This window comes from Xiphophorus hellerii, chromosome 10 (genome assembly GCF_003331165.1).
Source record: "Xiphophorus hellerii strain 12219 chromosome 10, Xiphophorus_hellerii-4.1, whole genome shotgun sequence".
In the NCBI taxonomy this organism is placed as follows: domain Eukaryota; kingdom Metazoa; phylum Chordata; class Actinopteri; order Cyprinodontiformes; family Poeciliidae; genus Xiphophorus; species Xiphophorus hellerii.
In genome coordinates, this window is record NC_045681.1 from 10,147,997 (window position 1) to 10,171,853 (window position 23,857).

A 23,857-nucleotide genomic window follows, 5' to 3' on the forward strand; every position below is an offset into this window, starting at 1 on the left:
GGCTATGGAGGCTACCGCTACCTAGCTGCTAGCATTCCCTTACCGGCTAGCTAACTTTTTTGCGTCTATTATTGGTAAGTGCAAATTTATCGACAGTTGACTGGTCTAAGTTTGTATATTTCTGCTTAGATATAGGACTTAAATGCTATTCATAATGGGTTTTGAGTTTGTGAAATGTACAAACCCCTGTAAATAAGCCTATATTTATATAAACATACTTAAAGAAGAATGTATAAACAGTCAGGCTATAGGCCCAATGTTAATTAAAGAACAAACATAAAAGGAGCATTCGTCTTCTTTTGCCTAAAGCTCCGCTTAGAAAAAGTTATGCAAATTTGACAGCTCAGTTTTAATTTGACAGTTATCTGCCTTCATGGCCGACTGTAATGTTTCCTGATGACAGACTGAAGCGCTGACTGCAGGCAGACTGCAGCAATAAAAGAAAACCCAACACTCTTCTGACACACTCCAGGCTCACTTGGGTAATATTTTATTTACTCATTAATCTTCAAAACTATTTTTTATAATAAATTTCCACTTTATGTTCATCAAAGAACCGTAACAATAAAAATAAAAGTAAATACTGTAGAAAAATTGTACATATAGAAAATAAACATGGTTAATGAACACCTAAATGTGGGATCCCATCTGTGGAGACGCCTCCCTTTGTTTCGAATGGCAACACAACATGGAGATAGAGGGGAAAGAAAGCCATAGACGAGGATAAAGGAGAAGAGAGAGAGGGGGACGAAAATCAGGGAAAAGAGGGCAAAAAGGCCAGTTTAGGATGAATAAAATATGCAAACATGTTCTGTTAATTTTGACGATACACTGAAATCTCACACACTTCAGTCAGTTTCATGTTCTTCCAAGCCCCTGGTCCATATTACATGCATCCGCCTGGTTGGGTCACGTTTTCGGAAGAACTGGAAGGGGCTTTGCTTGAATCATGGCACTGCTTGTGTCAAATCAGGAGCTGCAGAGGGTTTACACACTTCAAAAGTTTGTAAGGAAAGCCCAACAGAACGGTTGTGTCAGGGCAGACGGAGCATGGAGGTAAATTGAAAGAGAGAAAACTCAAGGTGTCGTGTAGCTGATAGCATCAAGAACGGGACTTGTCTATCTATTAGCAACATGTGGAAACATCTACTTTGTTCTCTTGGTCGGTCTTTTCCTCGGCTGGTTTTCGCTTTGAAAGGTGGTCGATTGGAGCAGGTGTAGTGGGCGTGGCCAATAGGACATCAAACTAGAAAATAGGGCATGGCCCACACACACACACACACACCCCCACACACGCACACACCCCAACTCACACACACGAAGATATACATCCAGGTGTTGCATGGCAACCTCCTCCACCAGTTTAAACCAAGTAAACCTCTGTAGGGTTTGGACACACCACCACTCCACAGCACAGCTCAGAGACTCAGGCATGCAGCACAGTCCAGATGGTCACACTTCATCAATAAAAGATTCAAATTGAGATTTAATTCAAAGATTCAGGCCCCGGCTGCACTGCTCTGGAGATTTTTTTTTATAAACAATGTTTTTTTTTTTTATCAGTTTATACCAAGTAAACCTCTGTAGGGTTTGAGAAATTCAAATTAAAAATGTTGGTGTAATACCGTTCTTGAATCAGCAGGTGTTGAGTGTCAACATTAATTACATAAAAGGAAAGAAGATTATGAGCATGGCTAAAGCAAAGTTAGGCTAAACATTAAGGGTGAGCGATAGGACTTAAAGTTTTATCACAATATTTTGTGGCACTATTGCAATACTGTTCTTGAAAAACATTTCCATTTGTAAAATGTTGCTTTAGGAAACCAATCACAAAAAGATGTGATTGGTATCACTAAACTGCTCACAGTAACTGCATTTAATCATATTTTCCGTATTTATTAATATTCTCATTGAACAAAGTAGAACTAACAATCCTGACAATATGGACAGTTTTGGTATTTTTAATACAGCCTGAATTGGAATTTCTCACAACGATAAATCAAAATTCTTATCGTGATAAGACATTTTAACATGATAGATGATAAGACGATAAAAGCCCACCCCTACTAAACATTCCTACAATTCATGAAGAAATGACAGTTTAGTATGAATTTATGGCAGATGGGAGGGAGGGAATGAAGTAGGACACAAGGAAGAAAAGAAATAAAGGACAAATTAGAGGAAAGAAGGAAGGACATGACCAAGAAAAACAATAAAGGACAAGAAGCAAGAAAAGTCACAAGTTAAAGAGGAAGGAAGGAAAAGGGTGCTGGACAAGAAGAACAAATGGGGAAAAGGAAGGTAGGAAGACATGGAACAACAGATGCAAGAGAGGAAGGAAGGATATGAGATATGAGGGAGAAAAGGAGTGAAATAAAGAGAGAAGGGAGAAGAAACAAATACAACAAAAGGAAGGAAAGATGAAGAATGCAAAGAATACAAAGAAGATAAAGGACAAAAACAGAGTAGGAACAGTTACGGAAGAAAGGAAGGATAGAATGGAAAGACAACAAGAAAGTTGGATGTAAGGAGACGTTTAGCAAATTGTCTAAAAGTTTCTTCTGACTTTCTTTCTGGGAAATAAAGCCAGAAGCATTAAAATCTGTCCATACACCTATCTTTCAGTTATTCAGCTGACACTTAGAGTTGGTTGGAAACGCCAACAGGACAAGGCGAGGCAGTCAATGGAAAAAAACATTAAATTAATTTTAATCCTCTAATTTTCATCATTGTGCAAAACAGGCTTCTATTGCACTTTGTTTAATTTCTAATATGTAAGCAAATCTCCACTTTAGAAAACACATTAAAAAATATTGTTTTAAAACAAAGAAGTTGCAAATTACAGAAGAACCATTTCAATTGTGATTAAAATCTCTGTCAGTGTGGGCGGGGCCTTAAATTACTGTTGAAAACCAAACTATTTGAAGCGAATGTTTGGGAATACTTGAAGCCGAGGTGGTGGAGTTTACGATGGTGGTGTATCTGGAGTTTCAACGCAGTATAAATCACACGGAGTAAGATAATTCACGTGCAATAAGATTCCCCCCCACACCTCCCTTCCCCAAAGTCTGTACTGTCCAAATGTTCCTTGATATTCGTCTTCATCGTAGTGATCGATTCACCGTCTTGTTGTCTTCAGAGTCAGTTTATGTTGTGCCGTATGTACGCGAGGGGAGACCCAGCGGCCACGCCTCACTGGTGTCTGTAGGTAGCATCTAAAGTCTCAAGTATCCTGTGCAGGAAAACATCTCTTTGTTTCCTCTGCTTCCTTCGTTGTGATTTATACAGGAGGCTGTAAAAAACATCAGCTCTGCAGCATAACAACAGCAGCTCACCCAGCCCTGCCTGTGCCTGTTTTTCTTGTAGTAATTCACTGTCTCTATGGCTACACATTGAGTTCCTGTGAGTTCCTGTCCTGTAGCTGCGAGGCTAAACTTTGAGCCACTGGTGTGCTTGTTTCTTCACCGTCCACTGTGCTTCATCGAGTCCTGTCTGCTAACAGGGAGGAAGGCCAAGAAGCTTGGAAGAGACACTTAGTGCTTTTACATCTTCTTTGTTCGGGTGCACTGCCTCTCGCTCGGCCCACCGTGTGCTTCACTTAAAGTCTGGTTTTCACTCCTCGCAGTCTGAACAGACTGTGGCAGACCAGGCTGGAGCCAAAATGGTGGTTGAACTGGTGCTTTCTAACTCATTTGGAATGGTGTTAATGCTCATAAAACAAGCCCCTGTCAGAGGCTCTTCTCATTGGTAAATACTGTACAGTGAGGGCCCGGGCCCCCAGGTCCGTCTGTGAGTGTATGTTTGTGCTTAAATGTGTGCGTGTGGACTTTTTTGTGTGTGTTTGTGCTTGACAGAATGTGTGCAGGTGTGATTATTGGAGAGTAAACATTAAAATCATCATGTCTATGTCCCTGTGTATGACTGTTTCTTTTTTTTTCTTGGAGAATATATCTATTTATATACATATATTGTTATATATAAAGGTGTACGCATATTTGTCTGTTTCAGGGGGGAGGGGAAAGGCGTGTCCGCCTCAGACATAATACTCCTTGTCTTTGTTCTTCTTGTTCTTAGAGATCTTAGCGATGCCCAGCGGTTTGTCCTTGGCGCTGCCGTTGGGCTGCGTGGCCGAGTTGCTGATGTAGTTGCGGCTCTCGTCCACATGATAGGAGCCTTCGTCGCGGTTGCGGTACTTGTACATGGCGTAGAGGAGGATGAGGATGCAGAGGGCGGCGGCCGCCACGATGCCCACCACCATGCCGGTGGTGCTGCTGCTCTCCCGCACCACCTCGGACGGACCAGGAAACACCTTCACATCTGGCGGCGGAGGGCGGGCTGTAGGCAAAGGAGAGGTGAGAAAAGCTATGTGATTTTTTTTCAGATAGCTTTATGCATTATTAATTTGAATTACATGCAAAGGCAGTGGGTGGGGAGCAAGAAGACATAATGCATCATCATGATGAATTATTTGATAAGGATTTTGCATAATGGCAGCCTGTCAAGTGTAAAATGGAGATTAGAGCCAAAGTTTTTTACATATCGTCTGACTGCAGATTACATGACGTAAAGGAGATCCAGAACAAATAAATTATAGTTCTTACACTTTATGACATGCATTATGGGGGTGCAACTAAGGATTGTTTTTGTTATTGATTATTCTGATGATTAATTGACTAATCAGATAAAAAAACAAATTTTACAGATTTTTAATTTATCCACCAAAGTCGTTTTATACATTAGACATACATTTAAAGATGGAAATAAACAAATAATTAAATTCCTATTAAAAAAAACCCCTAAAATACAATAACCGCATTCCGATACAAATAACCAACATTTGATAATTTGCATCAAAGGATGCAAGCTGGAGCTGAGAAATTATTTCTAACATCAACGTTAATTGCTCAGCCATTTCTGCTCGACTTAACATCAATAAAATGTAGGACTGATCTGGTGATTAACTTTTGGATTAACTGATTAATAATTAGATAGCAAGATGTTCAGTAGGAGATTTTCTTTACGGAATTTAAAGGGTGAAGCTAAGACTGTGCCACTTGAGTTCTGGATATAACATATTTACAGACAAAGACAAAGCTATTTTTTTGAGTCTATATTCTCCAGTTAACAATTAATCGATTACTAAATTAGTTGACAATTATTTTAATAATTGATTAATCCCGATTTATCTGATTAATCATTTCAGTCCAAATGCTGTGATATTTAGTCACAAACTTCAATGTACTTTAATAGGCTTTTGTTGGAAAGTGGTTGTGAAGGGAAGGAAAATTATTTCTTTTTAGGGTAGGATGGATTTGTTTTCAACCCCATTGACTCAATATTTTGTGAAAACATCTGTTTCTCCAATTAGAGCAGAAACTTCTAACCCTGTTGTGCATATTTTGGATGTTTTGCTGCTCCAGAACAGCTGATTCAAATGATTGCATCACCTCCTTACCATTTATTTAGTCAGGTGTACCCTTAGCTTCCCATAAATACATTTTTCTGGATGCGTTCTAAAACACAAAATTTACTGTTTTGTAAATTTTCAGTTGTGATTCGGTGTTTGCAGCGTTAGCAATACTCAACAACTATAAAATTCACACCATAAGTGAAAGGTCTGTTCCACAGAATCACTTCCTAAAGCGCAAAATTTATAGGTAAGTGTACTGCATCGTCACTCCAAGATCTGCACCATTTGCTCATTTGTGCATGTACTAAAATAAATCTGATTTAAAGAGAATAACAACAAATATAGATAAAATTGTTTATTTGGATTTTGCTATTCTGCTTTGACTATTTTCTAAAAAAAATAACCAGGTTATTTGCCTGTATACAATAGCCAAACATGATGGAGTAATAAAAATACAGTAATAAAGTAGTATCCTATCAGCATAAGGGGTGCAGTGTTGTACTTTCTGAAAACACAATCAATAAATCTCATAAAAACGTGTGTACAGGGACATCAGAGTATGCATTACAGTCCAATACACAGATTTCTACTGAAGTATCATCTTCAATCTAAATTATGACAATTATTCATTAAGGGATTTGTAACATTTTCTAGGAAAATAGGTTGTTTGATAGCTAGTAAAGTTTAGTTAGATCTTCATTTTTACAATGATCCAGAACTATTTATTGTAGCGCATGTGCAAATGAGCTAACTGTACAGATTGTGCTTCTGGGTCAATATCATGCAGTGATGTGCACATCATCATTGACACATGGTGGGTATCAAGATGGTTGAATTTAGCTCTTTAGCATTAGCTTTTGCTAAATACCATATTGGTATAGCATTTTAGCATTACCTTCTGGTAAATACAATGTTGGTGTTGTACTTTAGCATTAGCTACTGGGTAATACCATGGTGATATGCCAATTTAACATTAGCTTTTGCAAAATATAATGTTGGTGTAGCATTTTAGCATTAACTTCCACCAAATACTGTGTATAGTGTATAATATAGTGCCTTTGCTTTAGTGGAACCAATGTCAATAGTCAATAGGGTTTGTGTAACTAACCTTTTATATATTGCTGCTCACCATTGAATCCTATACCTTTTTAATTCACAAATAAGAGCTACTTTGTGTTGGTCTATTACATAAGATCACTGCTGTACTTTTTTCTATTCTATTTTTTTAATATGTGATGAAGAAAAAGATACATTTCCCAAGAATAAGGAGTGAATAACAAAAGAGTAGGAGAAGGTGATGGGAGCAAGCAAAAGCAGAGAAAGGCATAAAGATAAAAAGTGGTGCCAGGAGGCAGAAACCAAAGTGGAAATGAAAAATTCATAGCAGGGAGTGACCAAGGGGAAGAAAACGACAACTGAGCGACACATGAAAAACTAGCAGAGAAATCAATGTGACACATGTATTTTTTTAGCACTTGTCTCACCTGAGCTGTCACAGGGGTCAATGTCTTCATCATCGCTCGGACACTCGGCGGACGCGACCAGCAGGTCGTCTACCGTCTGTGGAGAGAAGACATGGAGATTTTAAAAAAATAAATATAAGACACAGGGTACAGAGACAGTTTGTGCTCCGCATCCGTTCTGTTTATTTTCAACACCTTTGAGCTCACAGAAAGCACATCCATTGACCACACTTTTGCCAACGCTTTGGCCTGTAAGAATGGCTGGCAGCCAACATCAAGAGGAGAAGAAGAAAAGAAGCAGGGAGGAGCGCCGGGTGGGGGGACGACTATGAATCCTGTTTAACCCACAAGGGAACCACTCGTTATCTCCTGCTCTTTCAGCCCTCCCCCTTTTATTTCCTCCAGCCAGCCTTTTTATTTCTCCACTTCCTGTGTACAGCCTCCCCCCCCGCCTCCCTTCACCTCATATTGGGAGTTAAATGCGGCATAAGCAGCAAAACATTAAACAAGCTCTTCCTCTTTTTATTTCTTTTTCCCCAGCACCTGTTTATATCTTAAAAGTGAATACCTCAACAACAGATCCTTTCTCTGTCTGTGGAAAAAAGGCACCCTTTTTCCCTCTCCATCCCTGCTCCGCCTGTTGCCATGGCAACTCTAAGTTCAGGCTGTTAAAAATGATGGGGAATATAAAAAAGAAAAAAAAAGGGAGTGTGCACCCTCAATGGGAACCTGTGCATTGATTTGCTATTCCTGCCTGAGTGTGGAGCGGACAGAAGAGAGAGAGAGAGTTGGTTAAAGATAGATGGTGGGATGAAGAGGATATTCTTTTTATGTTTTAGAACAAGCAGTTCTGGAGGAAAAAAATAGTAAAAAAGGAGATGAGGGCTTTGATAAAAGCGAGCTGTCTTTCTTTAACGCTAATGCGCCCCGCATATTCATGGGCTACCGTTAAACATCGCCTGCCTGTGACGCCTTGGCATGAGAGATTTTTAAACGTGTGTGCGTGCATTTTAACCATGCCGGGCGCTCTGTGCCGGCTCTAAATTAAAATTGGATTGTGATGCATTGCAGTGGATGTTAGTAACCCAGTGAGAGCAGCAGAGCTTGAGAGGAAGATTACATCCAAACTGGAGGAGAATTGGAGTCTAATCAAAGCACTAATTGGTCCATGATGTCTTGGAGTAACAAACCCACTAAAAATGTCTTCCTCATCAACTTGTCTTTGTAAGAACATGGGCTGTATCAGCAAAAGACAAGATTTTATTACTTTACTGTCTAATAAAGTCTGCCCAGGCCTTGTAAGGTACGATGGTGGTCCAAACAAGTCTTCTGTGGTTTATGTTGGCCTGAAACATGCACTAGGTCATTGATGCTTGGCTTTGTCTCTTCCCTTCACTGGGTTTCCAATCAGTTCTGCCCACTGGGCTGTCAAACTCAGCTGGGGTGAGATTAGCCGCTGGCATCCAGCCAGTCAATAAAACCTCTGTGCCTTTGCCAGGACGCGACCAGCACATGAACCACATCACCCGTGACATCTGCCACCGATCAATACCCAGCAGATCGTGCTCAATCATTGATCCGAAGAAACCAACGTGCCCTGCAGAATCGGAATCGAACAAGTAAAATTTTACAAGGTCCCTCCTCAAATTTGTGACATCACAAAATCAGCTGAGCGCAATGTTCAAATGGGAAGGTGTCAATTGGGAGTATCGATCCACCTATTGCGCAGGGCACAAGAAAACAAATTCAATTTACACCCTACTGCCGACTCGTAAAATCTACCAGATGCTCCATCTCTCACCAACTTTTTAAAGTCCAACAACAGAACATGCTGACATACAGACAAATAAATGTTAACGGAAGAAATGCACAGAGTAGTAAACTGACAGGAAGCATGCTTAAAGAGTAAAGTCTCTACCTGAGCAGCTGAGCAGTGCCAGCGGCCATCCAAGCCTCCCTGACTGCCTAGTTCACACATAATACTTGCTCTAAGTCCTCACACACTCCTGCAGAAGATTCAACAGCTTGTCTGCTACTTTCACACACATGCACACACACTTCCTATATCAGCCAAGCATGCTCTACTGGTCTGTTTCTATATAGACTCGTCTACACAGGCATACAGCAAACCAGGATGAAGTTGGAGGGCTGATGAAGAGATCCCGATGAGAGAGAGGAGAGGAGCTAGCTCCACTACTGCAGATGGTGAGATAGACTCATACAACGCCTGCATTAACAGCCTATCACTGGAGCTCAACCACAGACTGGGAGGGAGGGGGGTACAGGACACGAAGAGGAGGCGGAGGAGGAGGAGAGGGTAGTGAGTAAATATGGAAAGATATGGAGGATGGGAGAGAGAAAGGGAAAGTGAGAAGGAAAAAAAAGTGAGCAGGGAGATTTAAAAGATGAACAGCGGGTGGACGAAAAGATGGAGACAAAGATGTGAAGATTGTGAAGAAGAAAAAGAAAGAAAGGGAGGGAGGGAGTGGATGTACAACAAATATTCAAAGAGCTCGTGGACATGTCAGCTGATTCCTCTTAGCCAATCGGACGGCCCCTCTGAGCCCCAGGTTTCATCTATCAATCTCTGCATTGAACACAAAAGCTCACGTACGCAGGAGCCGAAGCTTTTGCATCCACAGACAGCGAGCATCAAACCCAAACCGGGGTCTGTGACTCAGAGCGCGCCTCTAGCATAAACACTCACACAATCTCTTCGCTGGTTCTCAGCTGTCATGCATTATTAATCCCTTCCACTTTTTCAGCACACACAAACACACAGAAATCAACTCACTGTGGACTTCAGGAGACGCTGCTGAAAACATTCTTTCTGCACAAAGCAGAAAGCAGAGAAACCCACTGGCGATGCGAGCAGACGCACTTCCACACATACGCAAACCAAAGCGCAAATTGCTCAATTATTTGTAGTTGTAACGCCTTTAATAAGACATATCCCACTGCCCCACCTGTGATGCAATGTGCTGCAATACAGGTCTATTGTTCTATATCCACCTGAGTGTTTGTGTGTTCACGATCTGTTTTTATCTACACTTTTTGTGTGTGGTGGTTAAGGCCAGGTTAGTTGCCTGGCAACACAAGGCAACCTCAATAGGGAGGCTGTAGACTCTTCTCAAACAAGACAGAAGCTGTGTTCACACTGTCCACTTGGACATTATATGGTCAGAGTTTTTAGTGGGGCTCAAAATTCAAACTGCTTTTTTTCTTGTACTAGGTAGAGGACTATAAACTCAATATTGAAAGGAGTTTACATCAGTAGGACTGCAACTAACAATTAATTTAGTAGTTAATTATTCTGATGATTAATTGGTTGAAAAAATGTCACATCTTTCATTTAACCACTTTAGCATATTTTATATAATAAAAATACGTAAGAAATGCAAAGAAACAATTCCTTTTTCTAAATAAAAAATAAATATCTAATGGCCTAAAATGTGATAACAGCGTTCCTTCAACGTATGCTTAAGCATTTGTTGGAAAGAATGCATGCGCAGCTAAAAATTACAAAATAATACTTAAATGAGGCCTTGCTGCTTCAGCTAACATCAGTACAGTGTACACTGAAAAAAAACCAAACTGTTATGGTAAAATACCGGCAGTATAAATACGGTACAAATCTGGGACGTTCAAATTTTCTTGTATAAATATGGATTTTACTGTATTTATACGGTAAAATTCTGGCAACCACAACTGACGGTATTTTACCGTAAATTAGATTTTTTTTTTCTTTTACAGGGCTAGCCTGTTTGAATTACCTAATTACTAACTGAATAGTAAATGGTGTTTAATAGGGGAATTTTACTGAATTTGTTTGAATATGCTTGCTTCCATTTATATTGAACTTGCGGCTGGTACATCTGACTTTCTCCACCGTGGGACAATAATAGGCATTTCTCTTCTGTTCTATTGTAATGATGATACCCAGAGCCAATAATTTGTTTTTGAATTGTCTACTTGTTCACTATGTCTGTTAACAATTTCTAGCATTTAAGGTTTAACCGGTAATTTTATATTTGCTAGAAAATTTTCTGAAAATTTACGAGGTGGTAAAAATAAATAGAAACAGGTCAAAGTACACTGTGGGCTGAGTGTGCGACTTTCTCCAGCTTAATAATTCTCTCTTTAATTTTTAATTTAGTAATAATCTAATCTTTATCTTTATTAGGTTCAGGACTTCACTGGGCTAAATTCTATTCTATTTTACCAACTATAGCAGAAGAGACGTAAAAGTTGTAATAAGCTTTGACATCATTGTGCAATTTAACACTTGTTTTGATTATGTCATTCTGATTGTGGCAAACTGACCTGACCATGATCAAACTTTGGCTATAAATTAATCCAACTTTTGATTATTGATTCAGAAGCCTCCATGTCCGCATAGTGGTGCATCTAATAACTTTTGATTTTATCCCCTCTGTCTAATGTTGACTGCTAATTATTGAAACTTGACTAATAGCTCCTTCCTTTCTCTACCTTTGCTTTTGTAAAATATTTATGTTATAAATATTTTCATATTTATGAAAATATGAATTGAAAGTATGTGTTTTTGGATGATTTTTTTTGGTGTTAGTGCAATAGTTTAGAGCACATAATTCTTTATTCACAATGCTTTGAACGTTGTGGTTGTTTCTGTTTCCTTGCAAACCTTTTCCTTCCACAGTTTTTCTTTCCACTCAACTTTCTAGTAATGTGTTTAGATACACTACTTTGTGAACAGTGAAGAACGTTTTGTGGTTTGCTTTTCTTGAGAAAGTAAAAGCAGGAGTCCTTCCCATGATTAATGATTCTAATTAGCATTATGAATATCCTAATTTTGTGTAAAACTCAGCGAGCGAGCATTTCACGCTGAAAATAACTACTACAAACAGAATTTAAGAGTTAACATGAGTGACTTGACTCATAAGCGCAAAAGCTCTCTTCAGTATATTGAGCATATAGTAGGTCTGACCTAGTTCACATCAGGTGGTTTCGATTCCACCATAAAACGCTGCATGTCAGATTTAACCTTGACATCAGGACTTCACAAAGCTAGAGCCGTTCATCTAACACACACAACCACACACACACACACACACACAGGGAAACACTGAGAGGTGAGGTGTGAAAAGAAGCCCCTGTGACAGCGGTGTCACTCTACAGCCGTATCCATCCAGCTCACGTAATCCATTATTGATGCCTGAGGCTTAGCTCACAGCTATCAGTGCTCCATTATTTACGTCTGAAACAGCTGGTGGTTTATACACAGAGGAACAACTCTCTGTGGGAGTCTGGATGCGAGAGAAAGAGAGAAAGTAAGCTGCGGGTAGTGGGGCCCACTATTTCCATGGCAACTGGTATCATGTAGGATTTTTTTCCCGGTGCGGCTGTTTTATAACTCAGAAGAAGAACTGCAGCAGACACAGACGCCCACTAAGAGCTTGACAACATTTCGATTGTAGTGATCTGAACAATAGAGCGAAAAAAGTCTGAGGTGAAGCTGTGGAGTTTGTCTCCTCTTATTTTAACACCAACTCTCCTGTTCCAGCCACAATAATTATGTATCAATAACTATTATGTCCTTCTGTTGTCTCAATCTCACTGGATTACTGAACACATATTTTGTAAAAGCTATTCCATTCTCCATTAGCAAAAACATTTATTGCCCCGTAAGTCAGCAGAGGGATCAATTAGGCGAAAATTTACCGTCTAATCCATTTAGGTGAATGTGTTGTTGCAGAGAAATGCAGGGAGCCACTGTACACAAAATACCTTTCTTCTCACAGACCTTGAAGTCTGTTCAGACAGGATTACAGAACAAAGATGAGGAAAAAATTATACACCACTTTATGCAACAGCAGCAACAAGAAACAAAAACGTATTTTGCGGTTATATTATCCGTCTTTTCTATCAGAATATTTGGAAATATTTATTATTTTTGATGTACAGTATATTCAATGTTGAAATTTCCAAAGTTTCGCTGAATTTAATGACAGCTTGAAGAGGGAATGATTGTGAGGTGCTTGGAGGCAGCTCACATTGTGATTCCATGAAACAACTACAGTGTAGGATTGTATAATGATAATGATGATAATGATACATTTTCTGCAGCATAAAATGTCCAAATTGATTTTTGCAGTCCATCTTTTTTAAGCTCAATAATCTGATTTCTGATTACTTCAGTCCACTCTTAAAAATTATTCCTTGCAGTTACAATTTGTAAAAAAGAAGCTGCTTCTAGAATTACGCCACTCATGTTAGCAGAATGTTGGAGTAATTCTGCTGATTTGTTCTTCTTGTTGACTTTTGTTCATAATGTTTTTGGGTTGAGTCATTGCATGTTTGGACTATTATGAATGCTAAAAGTATTTGTTTTCTCTCTTTTTTTTTTTTTTTTACACAATTGTTATGATGCATATTCATGGCAACATGGCAGGATTTCCCCTAATGAAGTCCACCAGTGGTCCACCATGTTTTTATGTTAAAAATGTTTAAAGTTTACAGGACATTTGACCAGGTAATGATGCCTTATGCCTTATTAAAAGACATTATTGACCATACTTAAAAACAAACTACTGAGTCTCAAAAAAGTAAAAAAAAATTATAATAATATATAATATATACAGTATAATAATATATATAATATAATAATTCTCTAGAGATCTTAAGAGGAGCAGCAAAAGCAAACAAGGTGGATTAGCAGTGCTGACCAATAACTGATGGTGTCATCCAGGATTTGCTACTGTGGAATATCGTCTCTGTTAGCCAGAAATGAAGTTGTTAGCATGTCATAAAACCGTCATACAGTTTTTGGTCAGATTTATTGCAAGATGGACTCCTACTGCAGATCTGTCCTACCAACAGCATCATTCTTTAAAGATACTTGGATGATACGAGTTACAACATTGAATTTGCCTTTAGGATAAATAAAGTGTTTTTGAATTGAATATGAATTGAATTTTAAGCTTGTAAACTATTTTCTCACATTTTTGACAACTTCAAAACAGATAAGCAATATTTCTATTTAGAGGATAAAAACATAAACTTTTAAGATACTTTTGACTAAAATGCTTGGAACAGTTTGAATGGAACTTAATTTTTAGTCACCATCATCATTCATTGTTATTTTTCATCCATAATGTGTAATGTCTCAGTCGGTGCTTCATATTTTACATGAGTAATGTATTTGGGGGGACGCTTTAGTTTGTCTCAGTGCCTGAAGCATATGACACATGAATAAACTCCCTTTAACACTAGCAGAGTAAAAAAAAAACCAGTCCCACTCCCTTCGACACATCTTGATATTCTGCTGGTCTTGATAAATGGGGTGTGTGCATACTAATCCTCTTACAGCACTCATAATGAATCTTATCAAAGCAAATTACGATTTTAATTACCTTTTGTCATACTAAAGGATGATGGCAGGGTACTGATAAGACTTGTGTGCTGAGGAAGTCTGAAGAATTACATCCGAACAAGAGATATGACCACCGAGTCACCCAAAGATTGGGTAAGACCCAAAGCAGAATTTGATTAGGGTCTCCACTTCTAGTTAAACGTGTCACCCAGCACAAATAATTGGAGAGCAATAACTGTTGGCTAATATATTCCAAGTGTTATGAACTCACATTTTACATGCTAATGTAATATTTAGCCAGCTAGACACAGACTCACGACAACAGATGCTCACACCGAATGACACTGCCTAAAATGGTAAAGGTCAAGGAAGTACAGATGGGAAAGAGAGGAAAGAAGAAAATATCGCAATGGCATTACAAAATTTACCAACATTGCCATTGCAAGATATCCCTAGGAAGGATAGGAAAGAAGGAAGAGTAAAATGAAGGACAATGAAGAAAAGAAGGAGGGGATATAGGACACAGATAAAAGGGAGGAAGGTAGGATACGAGACGAAGGAAGGACCCAAGGAGAGGAAGGAAAGACATGAAGAGGAAATAAAAGAAAGGAAAGGTAAAAGAAGTGAAAGAAGAAAGGGTACAAAGGAAGGATATGAGTGAGGAAGGACAGAAGAAAGTATAGGAAAGAAGAATGGACAGTAGAAAAAGGACAACATTTAGACAATGAGATGGGGAATACAGTCTGGAAATTAAAATACTTATTAGTAGGACTGGAGAATAAATCGATTTTATTGGTTTATCAAATTTTCTCGTTTTGAAGATGACATTTTTGGAAAAATTTTGATTTTTGTACTTCTTGAGTTTTCATAGTTCAGAGTGATGTTAGCCCATCCAAGAACTACTATTAACGGAAACTAACTGATAATGTCACAAAAATGAATTTAGTGAGATCGGATTTCTCTAAATCAAATTAGAATAAAAACCTGACCTGATTTGAGAAAAATGGATGCCATCAGCTGTGCAAAATAGAACCTAATTCAGTTGAAAAAACAAAGACAATTTTCAAAAATATTTATTTGTAACCCAGTGTTACTGATATCAACTGATATAAAAGCCTTATATTGTGATATAATTTTCAGCCGTATTGTCCAGCCCTACTTTTAAGTTGATATTCTTTGCACTTTTCCACCTGGAAATAAATAAAATCAGTTTCCACACTTTTCCAGACTGGGTACGAACCCTATCAGACGTTTACAGACAAAACACAAAACTGGGACATTGTGCTGACCTGTGTCACCACTTGCTTCTTATTCGTCGCCGTGGTGGTTGTGATGTCACTGATCGAGGGGGCGGAGTCTGACCGGTTGGCGCCGGCTGCGGCACTGGACTGGGGCGTGATGGAGGAGGACGGCATGTCGCCGACCAGCCGCGCGCTGCCCTCCACTCTGATGTGCGGGTGGCCCTCGGCGGCCATGTTGAGGATGCGGAGGCCGTTGTAGTAAAGGCCGGACAGCTGGCCCTGGAACATGGCAGAGCCTTGCTCTCCTCCGCCGACACGAACTGTCGTCTGGCTGTTGAAGATGGTCAGCTGGCGACCTGCACGAACACAGCCAATCGCACCCAATACACCACAACGCATCAAGAAAAAAAGAGTGGACAGACAAACACACACACACGCCAGTGGTCACATACGTGCATACGCACACACACGCACACAGACATATAACATTGTTTGAGTGTTACACAATCCTCCCCCCCCCGAGGCATGGCGAGAGGATGGGATAGATTAAGCATGGCAGAGCAAATCGAAGCCGTGGAGAACCGTGGAGGAGACTGAGAGATAAGAGTGATGACAGAAAACAGAGAAAAGGAGGGAAAGAGACCGAGGAGTCTGAGCAGAGCAGATGAAGGAGAGCAAAAAAAAAGGAGGAGAAGAAGAGGAATCAGAAGGCCCCGAGAAGACAGGGCTGAGAGATGGTTGATGTGGTGATGGCTGTGCAGCACAACATCGTATCTGAAGGAGCAACAGACAGGCAGACAGAGAGACAGAGATCTAGAGAACGGTTGTCACAGCCCTATAAAGCATGCACAGGTTATAAGCTCTAGCACTGCTCACTGTTAAAGGGACTAGAGGCTAATTTAAGTAGCTTTGCTGAAGTTTAGGTGGAAAACTTTTACATATTTTTCAAAAAGCATTGCTCTTTTAGTCATTTCAAATTTACATAATTCTTAAACAATAATTTGCATGTACTTTAACTTGATTACAATTTTTTTTCAATACATTAAATCTTTAATAAATGCTTTATTGTTTACAATTTGATAGTAAAATTATTTACCAGTCTTAATAAAGCATCTTTTATCAGTACTTCTTTTTCTATTTTCCGATTTATTCACATTTAAATCTCTCCATCGTCCCTTTAACCTGATATTATCAGATACACACTAACAAGATACGTTCACAGGCACTAGAGTTTACACAATATTACACACTACAGCCTGCCCAACTTTTAATTACTTAGTTATGGATTTAGATTTTTAGATGTTAGTTGATGGTGCACAATATAGTATAATCATCTGCCTTCATGTTGTATTTTTAAGCTCAAAGTTTTAAGGAATTTTAATCAGGGTTTTTACCTTTGTCGAGTAGCCAATCGTCAACTACTCGACCGAGCCGATAGGGGATTCGCTGTCTGGCGATGGCCAGGCGCTCGTTATCATTGTTGCCTTTAATTTAGAGATGAAAACACAGTAGTAATTACGCACATCCATACGTGGTACAGGAGCTGGATACACAAAGAACAGCAATGAAAAGAAAGTAATGGTCTGCTCATTGTCGGCATGTCACTGTGTTTATGTTTTGTTATTTTTTTTCCTAACAGAAGAGAAGATGCACTCATTACGTTTCCAGTGAGCGGACTCTTACTCTCTGTTCATTGGGTTTAATTTAAAAAAACATTTCAGGGGTTAACATCTGCAAGAGCACAGGGAAATAATGTTACAGCTGCCACATACTGACTGAGTTTAGATTACATACACACACACCTCACAACAACTATCTTTTATCATTTTATCTATCTGAAGCCTCATTATGTTACTTACGACTACCACTTTTAAATGTAAAAACAAACAGATATATTCAACAAAATACACTTTTTCGTTTACCTTATTTTTTCTCTCTAGTTAAACATTTATCTCAAAATATGCCAAGTTTTAAAATTATTATTTATCCAAAAATGCACCAACTGTTATTATTTTCTTTTATGGTGAGATAAAACACTAACAGCTGAATTTACTATTTACATAAATTACCTTTAACTCTATTTAACAGGCCTAAAATAACACAACTGACGAGTATACAAGCTACTGTAATGGCTGATCTCATTTTATGGTTTAAAAAGTCATATTTCATGTCAGATCAAACATATTTCATTTCAAACACAATAACAGTAAAACAAATTCCTCAATCTTAGTTTGTGGAAATAAACAGAAAGAAACAAAAGTTTATCATTCTTCAGTCAGGAAAAGATGGCTTGATTTGGACTGAGGTGTGGTTGGGTCTGCCTCAGGACAGGCGGAGTCGGGACTGGGTTGTACAGGTGGGGCAGGGCCTACCTGAGGGGTACCGCTCTATGACCGGCAGGTCGTCGAGCTGCAGCGTCGCGTTGCCACCGCTTCTGGTGAACCGGACTACGTGGTACTTCCCGTCATTGACGAACTTGGAGCTCTCCTCAATATTGATGTCATCTGTGCCGACATTGAACACCACCCTAATGTTGCCCTTGTCCTGAGGAGGAGAGGAGTATTGATGATGTCTATTAGTTGAGGACTTGCTCTAAGAGGAGAAATTTAGAACGATTTTAATGCAGAATACTTTGAGAAAATGCTTCTTTCATTAATAGAAGTCATGGATTCTCTGTCCTTTTAAGTATAAACAGAACTTATGAAGGAAGGAAGGACAAATTGAGCTATGATGGACAAATAAATGGATGAATGGAAGGAAGGACAGGCAGATATGAATGGATGGATGGGCAGGCGAAACCAAATGGATGATGCAACCAGATGGATGGAGGAATGGAAAACTTAGGATGTTTGGACAATGTCTTTTCCAATCCTATTCAGACCTTGAAGACCCTAAAATCACATTCCACTGTTTGGTACCTCTGTAACAGAAAACAGAGTGGTTTGAGCTTGACTTTTCTCTGGGTAAAACACTAAACTCTGCACTGGTGAATGTACCCTGTGATGTTACAGTACTTTGAGTTCAACAAGACCAGAAAGACACTTCAGTGTTCATAAATATATATACCTCCGTGGTTAAGTACCAGGTACTAATGTTTATAATTAGATCGTAAGTCTACAAAATCAAAACTTGTGTTGTATTATTATTGTAATGAATCCAGTGTTTCTTACAGGCTTAGTTTATAAATTCAAGCCTCACTCTTTATCCAGCAGCTTAAAGGGACATAATTAACCTCCAAATATTTTATTAAAATAGGTGAAACTCAATAATATGATAATCTTCAAAATTCAAAAGTTAAATACAACTTGAGGTTCTTTAAAACACTCTGGAGTTTTCCATCCACGGTGAATTTTTTATTAACCTAATTGTTTTTAAAGGAACAGAAAATAATCTAAAAGCATTGAAAACGCATTAGTATTAGCCTTTTTCACCAGATTTCTATTGCAATAAATATTATTTATAATTTCATATTACTGTTTGATGATTCTTAGAAAGTGGGAATAGCTAGGATTAGCTCTGCACATTTTTGCATAACATTTCCAGTAATTGCCCATAATGCCAGTCCGCTCATTATTACAGCTAACATACAGATTTGTGAAGACTCTGAAACATGGTTGATTAATGAGGCTGTCAGATAACTCAAATGCAGAAACATGGCTGAACAGCCGCAGCTGCTCTGTTTGTTCATGTTTCCCCCCTCATTAGCAAATAAGTAGGATAAACCATAAAGCATTAAGATTACATCTGAAAGAATTAATGCAATTAATGAACCATTTACATCAAAAACGTGGGGCAGCTGCACGCAAAGCAGATTGAGATAATTTTGGTAGATTTATTTTATAATGACAAGTTTTACCAATTTTTAGTGATGATAGATCTGCTGTGTGTGTTTATTTAGGCGAGAGCAATATAGGTTCAACTCTCTGAGTTAGCATTGTAATTCAGTTCAAGAAGGGAAACTCCAACCTTATTTAGATCTATAACCACTATTGAAAATCTTAAAAAAGATTACCTTAAACAGCTTACTATTCACAGTGCTGCTTAATGGAAAGCTGAGTGAAAGAAAATAATTGGAGCATCAAACGTTGCGTAAGCAACAGGAATAACCTCAACCTTGAGAGAAATGTAAAGAAAGTCTAATATCACTTTGTCTCGTCTAGATGAAGCTACTGAAGATGCTATATCTGACTGTATGTACTACTGTTTACAACTGGCTTAAAAGTCTTATATGTTTATTTAGCTTTGCTTCTTTCCTAAATGAAGTAATTCAAGGATCTGCTGCTTCCATTAACCTTATACAGTTCCTTTAACATAGTAGGTCCTTCTGGACATTTGATGCTGAGTTTTTTTTGTGTCTGTGTTGTCTAGGGCTGAAACAATAAATCAGATTAATCGCTTTAGTCAAATAATTGTCTAAGACTCAAAACAAAAACAATCTTTGTCTGTAAATGTATTCTTTACAGAACACCTCACAAAGGAGGTTCAGATTGTGTAAAATGAAATCCCCTCTTAAGCACCTTTCTATATCTAATTATTAATCAATTATTCCAAAAAACAAAAACAGCCAACAGATTAGCCCTATGTTGTATTTGTGTCAAATCAAGAATAAAAACCTGAACTTTCCACATTTTGATGGTAATTTGTTTTTTTAGCTGCATCCTTTACATAAAACAATCAAACATACAATGCATTTTAGGTAATAAAGTGTATATTTACTTATTTTAAAAAATGAAATGAAATATTTTATTAACATTTTTTAATGCATTTCTAATATATAAAAAGCTTAAGTGGTTAAATGAAAAATCTGCAGAATGTGACTATTTAAAAAAATACAATTGCTTACTTCTCAGAATCATTGATAGAATAATCGATTGCTAAAATAATCATTAGTTGCAGCTGTAGTGCAGTCTTGTCAAACCTTCAGTTCTCCTTTCCTATTTTGCTACATGCAGGCTCCAACTATCCTATGAAGGATTGATGCAAAGTTAACGAGTCAATGCAATCAACCATACGCTGTTGCTATATGCTCCTTCAGGAGGAGGAATGCGGCAAAATTGGAGACTTGATGCAATCGTCTGGGTTTCCTTAGCAATAAGATATTTACCTATTGGCAAAATAAACGCAGCACTGTTTTATAACTAGGATCAAATTTGGAATGGATGGATTTGACTTTAAATTAAGTTTATATGATTGTTTTGATTTGTTTTGACTATATATATATATAGTCAAAATATACACTGCTCAAAAAAATAAAGGGAACACTCAAATAACACATCCTAGATCTGAATGAAAGAAATATTCTCATTGAATACTTTGTTCTGTACAAAGTTGAATGTGCTGACAACAAAATCACACAAAAATCATCAATGGAAATCAAATTTATTAACCAATGGAGGCCTGGATTTGGAGCCACACACAAAATTAAAGTGAAATAACACTACACGCTGATCCAACTTTAATATAATGTCCTTAAAACAAGTCAAAATGAGGCTCAGTATTGTGTGTGGCCTCCACGTGCCTGTATGACCTCCCTACAATGCCTGGGCATGCTCCTGATGAGGTGGCGGATGGTCTCCTGAGGGATCTCCTCCCAGACCTGGACTAAAGCATCCGCCAACCCCTGGACAGTCTGTGGTGCAACGTGACGTTGGTGGATGGAGCGAGACATGATGTCCCAGATGTGCTCAATTGGATTCAGGTCTGGGGAACGGGCTGGCCAGTCCATAGCTTCAATGCCTTCATCTTGCAGGAACTGCTGACACACTCCAGCCACATGAGGTCTAGCATTGTCCTGCATTAGGAGGAACCCAGGGCCAACCGCACCAGCATATGGTCTCACAAGGGGTCTGAGGATCTCATCTCGGTACCTAATGGCAGTCAGGCTACCTCTGGTGAGCACATGGAGGGCTGTGCGGCCCTCCAAAGAAATGCCACCCCACACCATTACTGACCCACTGCCAAACCGGTCATGCTGAAGGATGTTGCAGGCAGCAAACCGCTCTCCACGGCGTCTCCAGACTCTTTCACGTCTGTCACATGTGCTCAGTGTGAACCTGCTTTTATCTGTGAAGAGCACAAGGCGCCAGTGGCGAATTTGCCAATCCTGGTGTTCTCTGGCAAATGCCAAGCGTCCTGCACGGTGTTGGGCTGTGAGCACAACCCCCATCTGTGGACGTCGGGCCCTCATACCATCCTCATGGAGTCGGTTTCTAACCGTTTGTGCAGACACATGCACATTTGTGGCCTGCTGGAGGTCATTTTGCAGGGCTCTGGCAGTGCTCCTCCTGTTCCTTCTTGCACAAAGGCGGAGGTAGCGGTCCTGCTGCTGGGTTGTTGCCCTCCTACGGCCTCCTCCACGTCTCCTGGTGTACTGGCCTGTCTCCTGGTAGCGCCTCCAGCCTCTGGACACTACGCTGACAGACACAGCAAACCTTCTTGCCACAGCTCGCATTGATGTGCCATCCTGGATGAGCTGCACTACCTGAGCCACTTGTGTGGGTTGTGGAGTCCGTCTCATGCTACCACGAGTGTGAAAGCACCACCAACATTCAAAACTGACCAAAACATCAGACAGACAGCATAGGTACTGAGAAGTGGTCTGTGGTCCCAACTGCAGAACCACTCCTTTATTGAGTGTGTCTTGCTAATTGCCAATAATTTCCACCTGTTGTCTATTCCATTTGCACAACAGCAGGTGAAATTGATTGTCAATCAGTGTTGCTTCCTAAGTGGACAGTTTGATTTCACAGAAGTTTGATTTACTTGGAGTTATATTGTGTTGTTTAAGTGTTCCCTTTATTTTTTTTGAGCAGTGTACATCTCAATATATATATTGAGATGGCCTGATGTGAATCAGCGCTATATAAATAAACAAGCTCCACTTCTTGAATTGAATTAATTAAATAAAACTTAAAATTTTTTCTTTGCATGTAGAAAAAATACCTGCATACGCCTAAATGCTGCTATTGCTTAAAAGTGACTGCGTAGTCTTACTATCTGCAGCTGAAGGTAGTCTCCAAGGCCAGATGCACTGTCCACTCGGAGCAGAACGGCGTGTTTCTGCTGGGTGCTGAAGCCAAGAGCCAGCCGGTCCGCCCTGGTGCTGGGACGCTCATTAGGCGGCCACGTGTAAATCACCACGCCGCCGTCCCGGCCAAAGATATAGGTGGTCCCAGCTGGACAGCACAGAGAAAAACCAACATGATTATAAATCACAGTCCTCATAGCGGATGGTACCATCGCTCATATGGTGCTAAATGTTTCACAAATAAGGAGCATTTGGTAAATTAGAAATGTAATAGAAGCTTTAAATGTCACAGTTTAACTGTTCCTCCTACAGGCTTGAATAAGATCTAAAATCTGTGTTTCCCAAATTATTCATCATTACTGCAGGAGGCTGGGATGACTCATGCAAATACCAACTCATGCATTTGTTTGACTCAGAGGGCAGCAACAAAACTATTGTGTATGTCACTTATAAATGAGGGAACAGAGAAAAATCTGCTGTTTAAAGAATTTAATGCAGCGATTTTGTTGTTTGAAACACAGCACTTTTAGGAATTCAACTTAAAAGGTTGGAGTTTTTATTTCATTTTAGAAGTAGTTGACAGCGCCCTCCTGTGGTGGCTCTGATTAATGCATACCAAAACTCCATTATACAGTTTATAAAAAGTAGGTGAACATTTATCTGGCTAAGTTTGCAAAAGGATCCCTTTAAAAAAGGCAGAGAAACATCAAATACCTAAATATTAAATGAAAATCTTACATTTTATCTGCAAGATAAAGCAGATATTTAAGAAGAAATAGATTTTACAGCCTTAACAGGCTGCATGATTTATTTGTAGGACAGAATGTAGGAGAATAGTCACCATCATTGCAGAGCGGCCCGGCGTATGATGTCATGCTGCAGTCACAGGTGAAGCCCTCCCACTGCTGCAAACAGACTCCTTGATTTGAGCAGGAGTCTTCTTGACATGTTGTGCTGGGACCTGCAGTGACAGACATGGCGGTTGCAAAAAATTGGTTGAAAAGAATCATAAAAACACTTTGTTGTGGTTTATACTGCAGCCCATTGTTGTTAATGACAGGGTTGTTCACAGTAGTGTTGTTATTTTTGGGCCACATTTAATTGAAAAACTTTGCAGACTGAAAGTTGCAAACTGTTGTGCTGTAATGGCATAATTAATCATATACAGTGCTGGCCATATTTATCTGTACCTCTGGGAAAGATGTGTAAAATGTCGTACAATAAATTGATTTTTTATTGCATCTGAATACTATCAAACTGAAAATTTAAGAAAAAATGCAACCTTTAATTTGAGAAATGTTTAATTTCAATATGAATATTTATATAGCAATAACCAAAGTTGACTAAAAAGTTTTACAGACAAAA

The 23,857-nt window shown here is 39.1% G+C and overlaps 1 protein-coding gene across 16 annotated transcripts in view; it reads right to left on the reverse strand.

Annotated features, from left to right (window-relative positions):
- Positions 1 to 467: 467 nt before the first annotated feature.
- nrxn1a (neurexin 1a) overlaps positions 468 to 23,857 on the reverse strand; it is an 85,603-nt gene continuing 62,213 nt past the window's right edge. For 9 of the 16 annotated variants that reach the window (XM_032575124.1, XM_032575116.1, XM_032575114.1 and 6 more), the window contains 7 exons: positions 23,334 to 23,453; positions 22,459 to 22,640; positions 17,838 to 18,009; positions 16,860 to 16,949; positions 15,514 to 15,821; positions 6,895 to 6,970; positions 468 to 4,335 (listed from right to left, as the gene is read on the reverse strand). In XM_032575124.1, the coding sequence (XP_032431015.1) occupies positions 4,034 to 4,335; positions 6,895 to 6,970; positions 15,514 to 15,821; positions 16,860 to 16,949; positions 17,838 to 18,009; positions 22,459 to 22,640; positions 23,334 to 23,453 (1,250 nt within the window). In that variant the 3' untranslated portion in view covers positions 468 to 4,033. The remainder of the gene's footprint in view (positions 4,336 to 6,894; positions 6,971 to 15,513; positions 15,822 to 16,859; positions 16,950 to 17,837; positions 18,010 to 22,458; positions 22,641 to 23,333; positions 23,454 to 23,857) is intronic. The other 7 variants (XM_032575118.1, XM_032575123.1, XM_032575125.1 and 4 more) reach the window with 1 other exon arrangement.